Source organism: Schistocerca gregaria, chromosome 4, assembly GCF_023897955.1.
Source record: "Schistocerca gregaria isolate iqSchGreg1 chromosome 4, iqSchGreg1.2, whole genome shotgun sequence".
Taxonomy (NCBI): Eukaryota; Metazoa; Arthropoda; class Insecta; order Orthoptera; family Acrididae; genus Schistocerca; species Schistocerca gregaria.
Genome location: NC_064923.1, coordinates 136,273,634 through 136,289,486, shown reverse-complemented (window position 1 = coordinate 136,289,486; position 15,853 = coordinate 136,273,634). Strand labels below are relative to the sequence as shown.

At 36.8% G+C, this 15,853-nt stretch overlaps 1 protein-coding gene across 1 annotated transcript in view; it reads right to left on the bottom strand.

Moving 5' to 3' along the window:
• LOC126267345 (esterase OVCA2) overlaps positions 1-15,853 on the bottom strand; it is a 37,875-nt gene that overhangs the window by 642 nt on the left and 21,380 nt on the right. Inside the window, exons 3-4 of the mRNA XM_049972468.1 lie at positions 11,929-12,126; positions 6,502-6,642 (exon numbers count right to left, since the gene is read on the bottom strand). Of these exons, the coding sequence (XP_049828425.1) occupies positions 6,502-6,642; positions 11,929-12,126 (339 nt within the window). The remainder of the gene's footprint in view (positions 1-6,501; positions 6,643-11,928; positions 12,127-15,853) is intronic.

The window sequence follows — 15,853 nt, the reverse complement described above, 5'->3', positions numbered from 1 at the left end:
TTTCTGAAAAAATTTTTGTATGTAAGGCATAAAATGTCTAAAAGAAGGTAATCGTTTCTGTTGTCAGACACCCCATAATGGTCACATCAACGAGCAAGAATGCTGTGACCTTATACCAAGAGTAGATGTATATTGCCCTCAAGCAAAGGCAGCTGGTATGTAGTAACTGTGCACATCTTGCTTGCCTCACGTTCAAGACAACTTATTTTAACTTATGACACAAAGTCGCACAGGAAACCTACGGCATTTATGTAATACTGAACACATCATTACTGCTTTTTGGTCTCAAATAATAAAGCCCACTTCTCATAAAATTGTTGTAAACATGTAAATAAAGTTTTAACAAGAGAAATATGATTAGTAATTGCCATAGACATATGTTCAGTATTTATGATGAGTTACACTTGGGACAGACTGAATGCTTGTATTCATGATATCCCAGACATGAAGGGCAAAACTGTACAACCAGGAGAGGATAATAAAATAAAATATTTTGGGATCAAGAACCAATGGTCATATACAGAAATTTCGTGCAGTATGGTGGGTTTTTATGAGCAATAGTGTGAGGCATGTTGTTAAGAATTGTTTATATTTCATAAAAGACAAATGACTATCATATCAATGCTGGTGACAAAATAATGAAAAACAATAGTTTGTAAAAGATGGAACAATACTTGTAACAAGAACTTGCAGACACACAAGCAATGTGTGGTAGCAGCAAAATATAAAACCTGGAAAGCTGAATGAATGCGCAAAGAGAGGTTCGCAAAGGGAGACCCAGGCTGGAAGAAATTTATCATCCCAGATCAGGCACAGCTCACAGGTAAAGGCTCTGAGGCACAGCTGCACAAAGATATATTAAATAACATATAATAAAGTAAAACAATGTATTACAGAATTTAAGTTATTCGGATACATTTGGAATATTTCCCACATGAATTTAAATGACAGTCAACACTTTTCGAATGTTGACAATGAGTGATGTTTTTCAAACATGTAGTAGCTAATATTCAGCTTGTACTTTGAAATGTCAGTTAGCTCTATGCAGCAGCTATGGCTTCTACAGTGTACAGTTCTGTGAGCTTGCTAAAGGCTCTGTTCATTCAGCCCAAGAGACTTCTACCAATTGTCGCATGAATTTTCACATTCCACTGCTTGCAACAAAAGGAACTCAACAAAGCAGCTGAAGCTTTGCTTTCAAATTCCTGTCTCTGTATGTATTTATTACACTTTTAAGGGTCATTAATCAACAATTTTAATATTTTTAGAGCATTTTAAAGACAGTATTTTGTTTCTGGCACTGGTAATTCTATCCATTGAAGGAAAGGCATGCAAATTTTGTAAATTTCTCACTACAATACAACTACATAAGTGGCACCACTTAGCAAGCATTTGAAGAATGATTAGAAGAAATAAACACATGAAACATGTCCATTACCTTTAATTGCTAAGTATTTCATTGCCTGACGATGGCTGCTTTTATGACATAATGTATGTTATTAGAAAAGTTTTTTTCTTTAGTGAATTGTGCTCAAGTTCCTGGGTGTTTTATTTTTTGTGAATAACTGTAGCATACCTGAGTCTGAAAACAGCACAATACGAATCCAGTGTGCAATTTGTTAAGAAAAACTCTGGAACATGAGCTTAGGGTGAAGTAGAGTAACCTGGTTTGCCCTGGTCTAATCTGAATATCAATCAAAAACAGAACTAGTGAGGATCCAAAATCAGAATAAACAGAGATACTTCAATCAGTAAAAATGCAACTTCCACCTTTCCCTGTTAATGTTCCTTTACTATCAAACAGAAAAATAAAAAGAATTAAAAATAAATGTTTTACAATGTGGTTGTGGTGAACTTCAAGCACACATACTACCTGTTTTACATAATTGTGCTTAAGTAACTGCAGATATTTAACCACTCATGTGTAATTTGCGTAATGGGACACCCAGGAACTTAAAATCGATGTGGGGATACAGTAGTCAGTAATAGATGGGCTCTGTAGATATATCATTCACTCTAAGTCCCCTGATCTTGTTACTGTTGCTGTATACTTTGTTTCTAGAGAGACTGGACTCACTGAGCACCTGTAGACATGAGTTCCTTCTAGGTTCACTCTGACAAAGGTCAGCCAACACAGAAATTTGGGATACATAATGCAAAAAGCAGTGGGAAATGCCCTCTGCCTGACCAACTGAAGGAACAGAGAGAAAACTTAAAAATTCTGTCCAAGAAACCAAAAGTTCATTCATGACCCACACTTGCATAATCTTTCAAGAAACATTCTGTATGGTCAAGGACAGAGGTTGAGATAGTGTAAAACAAGGTATGGAGTTCATAAATGCCAGACAACAACTTCTTACTGAGGCACCATTAGTGCCTCTTGCCACACATCATCAATGTGAGGTGTCACTTTATTTCCAACATTCATCTTGGGTAATGTACCACGACTTACATGAGTACAAAGTTTGCAGTCTGTCAAACAGGTGACAGTGAAAGGTACTATGGGCACAAGAGCACAAGCACTGAAGTCTATTTCTCTATTGTAATTAAACAATGGAAAATTGCTACTCATCATATAGCGGGGATGTTGAGACGCAGACAAGCACAACAAAAAGACTGTAAAACAAAGCTTTCAGCCAAACAGGCCTTCATCAGAACAGACAATATACACGCAACACACTCACACAAACACAACCAGAGTTTATGTCTTGCCTTGGCTGCCAGACTGTGATTTTTTGAGTGTGTGCGTGTGTGTGTGTGTGTGTGTGTGTGTGTGTGTGTGTGTGTGTGAGAGAGAGAGAGAGAGAGAGAGAGAGAGAGAGAGAGAGAGAGAGAGAGAGAGAGAGAGAGACTGTGTGTGTGTGTGTGTGTGTGTGTGTGTGTGTGTGTGTGTGAGAGAGAGAGAGAGAGAGAGAGAGAGAGAGAGAGAGAGAGAGAGAGAGAGTTGCATTTTTGTGGGAGTATGTGTGCGTATGTTGTCTATTCTGATGAAGGCCTGTTTGGCTGAAAGCTTTGTTTGACCGACTGTGCCTATCTGCAACTCAGCATCTCCACTACATGGTGAGTGGCAACTATCCTTTTCATAGTACTGTCTCCATTGAAATTCCTACCCTGGTAACAGACCTCAACTGTTCACAGTTTAGCATGACAATTATGTATAGAGCTCTGTAACTGTTCACACATATTTTGTTGTTATTTTTTTTTTATTTTCTATTTTAATGTAACATCATGAAATAACATGCTGGATGACAAATAAAATAAATCTTTTACGGTCTTTCAAGACAAATAATCCAATATACATCATTTTCCAACCCTATAAATGATTTCCTGGCCATTTCAGTTAATTTTAAACAATTTTAAACAAGCATCGAATTTGCTTTACCAGTTCCATATTAACTTTTTATAAAATAAGTCATTCAACCTTCATATAGAAAGTATGTGAAAGTAGTGTTTTCGATCAGAAATTCAAATACAATTTGAATCCTATATAATGTGTTCCACATTGTGAACAGTGTTTCGTGTGTGTGAAATGGTTTAAACATTTTATGGCAATGCAAACATTTGCAACACTTAGCAATCATTCATCAAAATAGACAATTTGCATTCAAACTGATGATGTAGACTTAGTACTGTGCTCATTAACCCCACCATGTAGCTGAGTGAGTACTGAAATATATCTGCAATACTTCCCCATTTTGTGCAACAGTCTACATTCTTTCATCCAACATTATTCCAATGTATTTGGTTGTGCTCTTAACGCTATATGACATAATTTCCACTATGAATATAATGTGAAAAATAATATACAAGTATATGAATAAAATGAAATACGACGGTATTTCTTATGCCACCCTGGGAGTGTAATTGTCAACCTAAGACAGAGTCACAAATTATGCAAAGAAAAATTAAAAGTCAAACTGGCAATTTAATAGACTTGATGATGGAATATCTGTAAAGGGCAGTCAAATTCAAATGAGAAAAGATGAAAAAAAAGTACTTAAGCCATTTATTATTTCAAAAGTGATCACTACAACTGTTAATACACTTATCCCACTGTAAGATAAGATGGTCAGTGTCTTTTTGGAGAAATATTTGAGGTTGCCTAAAGGGACTATGATTGTACATATGCCTGGCGACATGCTGCCAACAGACCACACTACAGAAGTTCTGCTCGGAAGCCCTTACACATCCTCTGTACCAGGGCCGACCATGGTATGCGAAACTTCATGTGGGCCAAGTGTGCAGGCCACATGTGGGCCAAGGCTCTGTCCATCTCGGCTTTGCTCGTTCCTTCCTGGAATTATTTGGTACAGTGTGACATTTCATTTGTATAAGAAGCAGTCTAACAATCTGTCATCAACAGCCTTTAAAAATGAAAGGGAATGACAGAAGAGAGGAATGAGAATTCTCAGTATATGTTATGCAATCGCATAAGCGATGAATACTGCAAATTTGCTATGAAATGATGTTACAAAATCACACATAAAGAATTTAAAAAATTTAGCTGACGATGAAAGTGCAAAAAATTACAGTGATTGACAGACAGGATTTATTGTTCTGTACATGAAAAAGCACTTTGAGCTAAATTTGCAGGCACACAGAATGTGAAGGAATTGGTGGTAAGAACAACAAAATTTCTGAACTCGCACACTTTTTTTCCTTTAAGTTGCAACTGCTTTCAATGGAACTGAATGAAGAGTATTACTGCAAAGCATTTTGGTTAAGTCAAGCAGCATGCCTGGAATTATGGTTTGATTTAAAATTCACTATTGTTGAATATATGAAGGAAATAGGAGAGCAGAAATTAAATGAAGTAAATCTGGAATGGATTGCAGACCTCACATTTCAAGTGGACTTGATTGCACATTGCCCATGGTAAGACACTGCTAAGTGAGGAACAATTAATTTCTGATTTCCAGAATGAGATTTTTCATTCTGCAGCGGAGTGTGTGCCTTCGCAGGCAAGTGCTCTACCAACAGAGCTACCCAAGCCCAACTCACAACCCATCCTCACAGCTTTAATTCCGTCAGTACCTTGTCTCCAACCTTCAAAACTTCACAGAAGCTCTCCTGCATACCTTGCAGAACTAGCACTCCTGGAAGAAAGGATATTGTGGAGATATGGCTTAGCCACAGTCTGGGGGATGTTTCCAGAATGAGATTTTCACTCTGCACTGGAGTGTGTGCTGATATGAAACTTCCTGGCACATTAAAACTTTGAGCTGGACCGAGACTTGAACTCAGGACCTTTGCCTTTTGCGGGCAAGTGCTCTACTAACTGAGCTACTCACATGTGCAAAGTTCCCTAGTTCAAGTCTCTGTGTGGCAGACAATTTCAATCGGACAGGAAGTTTAATTTCTGATTAGTTGTAAATGAATTTAAAAAGAAATTTGCATTGTGCAAGGGGCAAATTCTGAAGAAAAAAAAAAAAAAAAAAAAAAAAACTGCGTCCATTTCCCTAAGCTCACAGCCATTACAGAAAACACCTGGTTTGTTGCTTTCAAGGAATTACATGGATAATCTCGTAAATGTTTTGAGGATACTGCAATGTTACAACCATTTCTGAGTTGTTTTCGCGACTGTTTGCCATTTCAGTTGGAAGGGCCCCTGTGGAAGTGCAAACGTAACTAAATTACCTGCGAGGTAATTCCCGTTTCAATGACAAATCCTTTTCTGTTAAACTGTCCAGGACATCTACATTGCTTTCCTCAAGTACAGCTTCCACGTCTCCGTACTGAGGTTGCAAAAGTGCCACAATATTTCAATTGATGTATTTCTGTGAAAGACCTTTTTGAAAACTAAATAAGTCATAATTACTTGGCAACCTGAACATGAAAATCTATTAAACTGTTTGTGCCTGTCATATGCTGATAGTTTGAACCTGATAAAATTATTAAATAATACTGAAAATTTATTTATTTGTGATCTATGTTGTTGGGAAATGTAAATCATAAAACCAAGTGGTATGCAGTGCAACTGCAGTACCATTTAAATGTGGCATGTTCACAGTTTTCCACTGACCTCCTTGCACTCAGACAGTGTAGTGTGGCAGTGGGGGAAATGTGCAGCAAGGCTGAGCACTATGGCAATCGTGCCCAGGCAGGACTCGTCAGCCAAATTTTTGGCCGCCCTTGCTCTGTGCAGTCTCAATCTCTCTCCATGTGATTTTTCATATTTTTGGAGCCCTGAAGAAAAATTTTCATGGCTGTCAATTTGTTTTGGACAAAGAGGTGCCTGGGTAAAACCGTGGTTTCATAGGAAACTGCAAACATTTTTCCATGAAGGCACTGACCATCTTGTCTCACAGTGGAATAAGTGTATTAACAGTTGTGGCAATTACTTACAAAATAATAAACAGTTTACTTACCACTCTTTTTTTTTTTTTTTTTTTCATCTGTCTCATTTTCATTCAACCTCCCCTTGTAAATTCAGAAGGAAATGCTAATAAAATGAAATACGGAGAAACAATAAATTAATCACACATTCAACAGCACAATTACCTTTTGGAATTATCTGATCTGTTTCACCATACACATGTAAAGTAGGAATCTTAACTGTCTTCAGGTAGTTCTTGTAGTGAGGAGAACACAATGATCTAAAGCCCGCTATCAAAATCGCAAATTTGAAAGAAAATGACAAACCTGTAAAGAAAATGAAAACAAAATGAGTTATATTAGTAACTAAAGATTTCATTTGTCTGCTTTGTGTAACTCAAGACTATTTTCTTACTAATACTACACAATCTTAGTAATTTACAGCTTCTACAGCTACCACAAAAATAATAAATGGAGCAAAGCTGACCAACATGCATATAAATATATATTGTTAAAAAGATTCTATAATTGAACCCACAGCTTCTGGAATATTTAAAAATACTGAAAGACAGAAATCGAATTGTCTTTTTGCTTTACTTCATGAATTGTCGGTCCAGGTCTGCTTATCACTTCACTAGCAACTGATCAAAAGACGTCCATAGTGGTTTTAAAACTCATGTTTCCACTTTCATTTCCTACTAGATGTAAACTTGTTAAGTCATATGAATAAACATAGTTTATAGTCACTGCATCCACTGGAATTGTGCCTCGAGAAAGCCAGTCTGCATTGGAGCACATTAACACATATAAAAACAAAAAAAAAAGAGTTCATTCAAATGATGAGAATTTGACAGTTAAAACAAATACATTCTGAATTTGTATCATCTGCGAATTAAATTCATTCACATTTATGCAGAGAAAGTAACTACTTAAAATGGGTAACACACAAGACTAGAATCCAAGTACCAGTCAGTCACTGATGTAACTACGGCAGAGCAGACAGAGATATGAAAGTATTAGGAAACAGCTTATCCTACAATGAGAGACATAGAAATACAGAGAGGAAAAAGGAAAAGTTTTAGAAAAAAGAAAAGGAAGCACACGTAACAGTGGAGAAGAAGTCAGTCACATAAGTGACACAAAGAATAAAGTTACAAGCAAGCGTGGAACATAATTTTTCTTTGTATTATCATTTCAGAAACAAAGTTGCATAAATAAGTTTCCATGGAAAGGATATACTACTACTCACTTTGAAGTTGACACACTGAGTTGCAGACAGGCCCAACGAAAAAACTGTTACGCATTAAGCTTTCATCCAAAGCCTTCTTCAGAGAAAAAGGACAGAAACACACACACACACACACACACACACACAAGTAAGCACACCTAACACACGCGACTTCTAACACCAGCCACTATGGCCAGAACACAACTGTGTCGCATCAAGCAGAAAAAGAATTACATGTGTGTTCATCTTTGAAGGGAAAGTACACAAACAGATCTGTGGCACCGCTATGAGCACCTGAATGACACCCCCCTATGCCAACCCATTTATGGACTATCTAGAAGAAACCCTCCTAGCTTCCCAAATCCCTAAATCCTTAATCTGGTTCAGATTTCCTGTACTGTATCTCTACACATCCCCATCCTCCCACCACTTCCAAGAAGTTGCAACAAAGGAGTGCCCCCTTTGTCACCCATTACTACCCCTGACTGGAATAGCTGACCCACATCCTTTGCAGGGCTTTGAGTATCTATCATTGTGCTGTTAAAAGAGGGAAATTCTGTCCAAGATCCTTCCCACCACTCCTAAAGAGGTATTACATCGCCCACCCAGCCCCTACAACATCCTAGCCCACCCTATGCCACTCCCAATCCCAACTGCTAGTCACAGGTATCATGTCCCTGTGGAAGATCCATTTGCAAGACCTGCCAATCAACCCTCCCAGCACTTCCCATTCCTGTCCTGTCACAGGCTTATCCTACCCCATCAGCAGCCAGGCCAATTGTGAAAGCAACCAGGTCATATACCAGCCCTGCTGCAATGATTGCACAGCTTATTATACTGGTATGACTACCAACCAGCTGTCTGCCAGGATGAATAGCCATCGCCAAACTGTGTCCAAGAGCAAATTGCACCACCCTGTGGCAAAACATGCAGCTGCACATAACACGCCTGATTTCAATGGCTGCTTCACAACCCGGTCCATCTAGATCCTCCCCTTCACCACCAGCTTTTCTAAACTGAGCAGATGGGAGTTATTCTTACAACACATTCTCTACTTCTAAACTCATCCTGGCTTCAACCTACAGTCCTCACACCATCCTATCACCTCCTCCCAATTCACGCCCACTCACTCTCATTGTGCGCCGCTCTCTGCCAATGCACCCACAGGTCTTTTCCCCTTCTCTCCTTCTACACTCCTCACTCCCCCCCCCCCCCCCCCAAACCCCCACCACCCACTCTCACTGTTCCACAGCCTCCTAATATTGTGCCTGAAAGCCTTCTCCTGTCACCTAGCCCCTGCATGATCCATCAGGCAGCACTGACTCAATTTCCCCATCCACACAGTGCTATTGCCCCCTTTCCTGCACCACTCCTGATTGTTGCTTCTACTCAAGGAGATAATTACATTCTAGCCGGAGTGGCATGTCATCTTTATGGTGAATAACAAACTATCCTTTCAGAATATTGTTGCTTTCCAACCTGGACTTTACCTTTATCAATAAGTAAGTGTGTATGTGTTTTGAGGTTAGTGTCTAGAATGTTGGTCACATCGAAAACCACAAATCACAATACTGTAGCATGGTACTAGAGGAGACAAAACAAAATCATACAGCCTGTTAATAAAATAGTGCAATTCATTTATGGCAGCAGCAGAAATGTTGAGGCTGTGTCAATCCACCCTAACCAAGTTCTTTAACCATCTGAATTGCTGATGACATTGTAATTCTGTCAGAGATGGCAAGGGACTTGCAAAAGCAGTTGAACAGAACAGATAATGTCATGAAAAGTGGTCATAAGATGAACAACAACAAAAGTAAAATAAGGATAATGGAATAAAATCAAATTAAATCAAGTGATGCTGGGGAAACAAACTAGGAAATGAGATACAAAAAGTTTTGCTATTTGGGCAGGAAAATAAATGATAATTACCAAAGTAGAGAGGATATAAAATGCAGATTGGTGGCAGCAGCAAGAAAAACATTTCTGAAAAAGACAAGGTTTTTAAAGACTGAACACAAATTTAAATTCTATGAAGTCTTTTCTGAAGGTATTTGTCCGGAGTGTAGCCTTGCATGGAAATTCAGACAAGAAGGGAATATAAGCTTTTGAAATATGATGCTACAGAGGAATATTGAAGATTATATGGGTAGCTTGACTAAACAATGAAAAGGTAATGTATTAAATTCAAAAAAAGATATTTAAGGCACATCCTGAGGCACTAAGGAAACATCAGTTTGGCACTGGAGGGAACTGTGGGATGCAAAAATGGTAGATAAAGACCGATACAGCGAACAAGTTCAGATGGATGTACATTGCATTCACTGTGCAGAGATGAAGAGGCTTGCACAGGATAGGTTAGCGAGGAGAGCTGTCTTTGGAGTGACGACCAGATAAACAATGACTAAAATGACGACGACAACAACAACAACAGCACATGTCCTATTACAAGTAGCAGTTCAAATATAATAAGCTGCTTTATTTATTCAAGGATCTGTTCAACCTTATTAGTGAGTTTTGTGAAGACATTATTTAATGTGGAATGTAAAACTTTATGATAAAATACCTAATGGAGTGAAGCTATCAATTACAGTGCACTTTAGAATATGTGGGGCACACAAGATAGCAATGACAAAAGTCATTAGAAAAGCATAATGCTATTACAAAAATAAATGTATCAATAAGTTTCCTTTACTTTACTTCTATGGTCACAAACGTTTTGTTAACAGATTACTGGTTTCAGTCTATAAAGGCCATCATCAGAATCTGATGATAGTCATTATAGATCGAAAATGGTAATCTGTTAACAGAAAAGTTTGTGACCATAGACGTAAAGTAAAGGAAACTTATTGCATATATGGGCCACTGTTTTATTCGCGATAATGTCGTAGCTTGTGAAATAAATGTATCATTTCACTCATACTGAAATGGTGGTTGACCAACTACAGCTGAAGTATCAGTGGTCAGAAAAGTTGCATGTCTTCATAGCACTTCGTGGAAAGGAAAAAAAGGAAACAATGTTCTGAAAAACTCTTTTAGGCCTGCACATTCAACTACATCCCATTAAGACACATACTTTGAATTAATTATAAATTCTAGCATCATGCTTGGAGGAATTACAGCTATCTGTTGTGCACTGATGAGAAAGGCAGGTTTCATGACTAACCTATAGATAAAAAACATCACAATCCTCTCAAGAATGATATTTTCTTTTCAGAAAACATGCACACCTTTTCTTTGGCATAGGAAGATATAGAGTAGAGAAAATGAAGTAAGGAAGTTTCAACTCACACCAAGATTGTCATAGGGAATGTTACTGAGTGGAGAATATAAACTCCTCTCATGCAATGCTGGCAACAAGAGAAATGTCTAGTGTATGGCACCTACAACTGTTAACACTGTCAAAAAGAACTAAGGACTAAAGAGACCAGATAATAATCCAGTAAATTTAAAAATATAGGACAAGAGGCTCACTATTTACTTTGGGAGGAATTGAGAAAACTTACACACAAGAGCTGTAAATATTTATGTAGCAAAGATCATAAAGGTGTACACAGTGATGGTGCAAAAACTGAATGGACATCTCAAGCTCGAGGATTTTCTTCCATTTGCAAAGACTGGCGATACTTGCTTCAAAAAACAAGGCTGGTTTATTTATTTATCTATTTATTCACACACCCTGTTCCACAATTCCCATCATGAAAGACAGTTGTAGGGATATAGAACCAATCAAGTTCACATTACACAGGCATGGGCAGCCACCACTTACCTTAGTGCTAATCTACTAACGCTGCTAATCTTGGGAATTAATTCTACATTACTTTATATGTGCATATGTAAATGGAAAAAAATCTGAAGGTATGAACTTTATGCATAGTTTTGCACTAATGAACAACATTCAATGTAAGTTAATTGCTCCTTACATGCCAAAGCAATATAACTGAAAACTCAGCATTGTGGCTCCAGAAGGATGCACTTTCTTGAATGTTTCTTCTTATCCGTTGATGTCTAGTGTCTTGTATGATGTGGCATACACCCTGTCCCTCTCATTTACTTTGGTTTCTGATGAAGAATGGTAGGGAGTGGGCACCCTTACTGTTACCCAGGGGCTGATATTACACAGATATCCATTTAAATGTTGGGTGGTTTTGTGTTTGAGTAATTTATATTCAATGGATGAAAATTGGGGGTTTCAGAAAATTTAATGGTCGTACAGAAATTAGTAATTATATTACACTATATATTATCAACAGACTATATAAACATCTTTCATGAGCACACTAAATAAGCAAGAATCATTTCTCAAGCTAACTCAGGAAATTCTATTTGCTTAACATAAGCATTCATTAGAAATTTAATGCATAAGTTGTTGTTAGCACACGACTTACATCCCCTTTCTTGCATACCACACAACACACTGACAAAAGATGCGCCTTGTGAAAATCCAAGTAATCCATCAAAAGGACCACTTTCCTTAAAAGCATTGGTTATCACCTCCAAGCTTTTAGTGAAACCGATGCAAATGTCTGAAGGTTTCTTTGAATTAAATCCATTGTTCTCATCTGAGAACCACCAGCCATACTGTTCTGCAATGAAAAATAGCAATTTGAAACTACCAAAAGAATCAACAAAGCAACAAAATACAGAAAAAATTATATGCTGTAGGAAAATCAGTTTAACATAACAAACTAAATAATTACATTACATAAACTTTATTCTGGTTCAAGATAAAATGGCTACAGATAGCAAATTACAGCATATTTTGCTTATTATTCTTCCATGGATAAAAACAGGAGACTCCATTCACAAGCAATTTAATTACACACATCTAATTATTAGCATGAAACACCTCTTTTTGCGTAGGTTACTGCAGTAATATATCATAATGTGGATTCTACAAGGCACTGAAAGGACTGAGAAGCTATCCTGATCAAAGATCTCTCAACATCCACCCACAACTTACCATGACATATGCAAACCACTGCCATGTACGCCAAAATGTGTATCACTTATCTTTGCAGGGGAGGAGGGGGAGGGGGGGGGGGAAGAAGGAGAGGGATGGGGTAGGAGGGAAGAAGGAAGGTGTAAAAATGATAGAGAGGGATCAATACTTGAATGCAGTAAGCATGTTCAAATGGATGTATGATGCAGTAGTTATGTAGAGACGAAGAGGCTTGCACAGTGCACAGGATGTACAATAAAAGGAACAGCATCATATCAGTCTTCAGACTGAACATCAGAACACCAATGCATACTGCTAATATTTGTTTGTAACTGCCTATTTCTGTCAAATTACTGGTCAAGTTGCTTTTGAAAACTGTTTTCTGCGTAAACTAACCCACACTAGATCAAAGTCTACAAAGAAGCAATGGATTACCCAGCAAATACAGGTACCGTATAAAACAAAAATTAACTTTATCTGTCAGCCAGAAGCAGCTCTATTGTTGATCCGTTAGCCCATTACAAGACATACTGCAAAATACTGAAGACAATAAAGGGACATCAAACGCATAACAAAATAAAGATAATCACATCAAATAACAAGATAAAGAAAATATGGGGTATAGTAAAGGTGGTGATTGGTAGACCCAGACATGAAAAAGAACAGGTCGCATTAAGAGTATATGGTACATTGATAATGTTTATGCTGTGCCGCAAAACTTTTTTTAACAACTCTTACGGAAAAGATGGAGATGTCACATTCAGTAAATGCTGCCATGAAATATCTCAGGCCAGTCATTGTAAATAACTTCAGTACTATGAATAAAACCCTTACTCCACCAGTGCAAATAAAGTACAGCATAAAAATCTTTAATATCAAAAAAGCTCAATTGGTTATGATAAAATATCAACAAAGTTAATTAAAGGGCATTTTTGGGATTAGTAACTCATTAAGTTATCACTGGAATTAGTCTTTTTTAAATTTGTCAGAGTTGACCATCTGTTTTAGATAGGAGATAAAGAAACACTGTAAAATTTCTGCCCAATTTGATTTTTACGAGCATTCTTTAAAATTTTCAAAATGCTACTATCAAATCAGCTTCTTAACCACCAGACAACAACAAAATATATTATCAAACTCACAGTTCAGATATCTCATTAGTTCTGATATTGAGAAAGCTATCTACAAATACAGCACGAATGTACTTAATTCATTAGACAATAAATTAGAAGCTACTGGTATATTCTGTGATCTGTCAAGGGCATTTGACTGTAAATTACAATTTCCTTTGACATAAATTAGAAAAGAGACATGTACTGAACTATCAGATTAGTTGGCTGATTTTTTTTTTTTGGGGGGGGGGGGGGGGGGGGAGGATCAAACGGTGAGGTCATTGGTCCCATGAGATTAGTGAAGGATTGGGAAGGAAGTCATCCATTCCCATTCAAAGCAACCATTTGCCTGCAGTGATCTAGGGAAATCACAGAAAACATAAATCAGGATGGCTGGACACAGATTTGAACCGTCGTCCTCACAAATGCTATTCCAGTGTGCCACCTCGTTTAGTGAACTATCAGACATTATCCAACTAGGAACTATTTCAATATCAGAACTCGTGAGTTTGATAATATATTTTGTTGTTGTCAGGTGGTTAAGAAGCTGATTTGATAGTAGCATTTTGAAAATTTTAAAGAATGCTCATAAAAATCAAATTGGGCAGAAATTTTACAGTGTTTCTTTATCTCCTATCTAAAACAGAAGGTCAACTCTGGCAAATTTAAATCATTCAAGTAAAGTTCCACTGCTAAAAGACTAGTTCCACTGCTAAAAGACTAGTTCCAGTGATAACTTAATGAGTTACTAATCCCAAAAATGCCCTTTAATTAACTTTGTTGATATTTTATCATAACCAATTGAGCTTTTTTGATATTAAAGATTTTTATGCTGGACTTTATTTGCACTAGTGGAGTAAGGTTTTTTTCCTTGTGTATATGAATGACCTTTACCTGTGACATTACCAGATGCCAAGTTTGTTTTGTTTATAGATTATACAGACATTGTAATAAATAGTGAATCAAGTGTAGCCTTACAAAGATCAGTAATAAAATTTTATGAACATTAGTAAATGGTTCCTAGCTAATTCTTGGTTATTTAACTTTGAAAAAACACGCTACCCACAGTTTGGAACTTGTTAGAGGTTTCCCCCACATGCTTAAATATGACAGGTAGAAGAAGTTGACAGCATTAAATCCTTGGGATTGCAGTTTTATAATAAGTTCAACTCAGATGAGAATACCACAGAATTTGGTGAAGCACCTAAACAAATCTCTGTTTACAATGCGAGTGCTGTCAGACATAGAAGATATAAAAATAAAAAGCTAGCATATTATGCTTACTTTCATTCCATAATGTTGTACAGGATTATTTCTTGGGTAACTCATCACACCAAGCTAAAGCTTTCCTGGTCCAAAAATGTATAATAAGAATTATTTATGGTTATTTATGGTGAAATCAACAACATTATGCAGAGGCCAGTTTAGAAAACTAAGAATACTAACTACTACTTCCCAATATTTTTATTCTTTAATGAAATTTGTCATTAAAAATACCTCTCTTTTTCAAACCAACAGCTCAGTTGATGGGAATCAATATTATGAAGAAGAATAATCTTCAGAACAATTTAAAGTCATTTACTTTAGTCCAGATATATGTTCATTATTCAGGAACACACATTTACAATAACTTACCTGGATCACACAAAAAGTTTAACTACAAATAAAGTTCAGTTTAAGAGGAGACTTAAGGACTTATTAGTGGGAAACTCCTTCTATTCTACTGATGAATTTCTTAGTACAATCTACTGAAGCGTATATGTTACTAATAATGTCAAATAATATATTTATAAACATAGCATTCTGTATAAATTCATGGATTAATGTGATTTTTGTGAGTAAATGCTGTTACATGATTTTTCTATTTCATGATGCATGGCTACAATAACCTAAGAATTACCGTATGTGCCTCAATGTGTTGAACATTTACATGTTTTGTGACAAGTTATTTATTACCTTTTAAACAAGAATATGTTTAAGATTGTTTTGACTTATTCCTCATCCATAAGGACCATTTTACTCAGGATCTGTGTACGGTATATTAGCATACTTGTTTTTCCTTTGTAAATATTTATTGAGTATTCTTGTTTTACTGGCACGTTCAACTGATCTCGGTACACACTTCACAAACTTGTGTCGGATTCAAGAGAGCTGTTATTCTGTCAGTTTTTGTTACCTTTGAAAACAATACTGTCTAGTTCTATAAGAAAATCTGCCATTTTGCATTTATTCCTGTCATTTGATTCATGGATTCCCAAT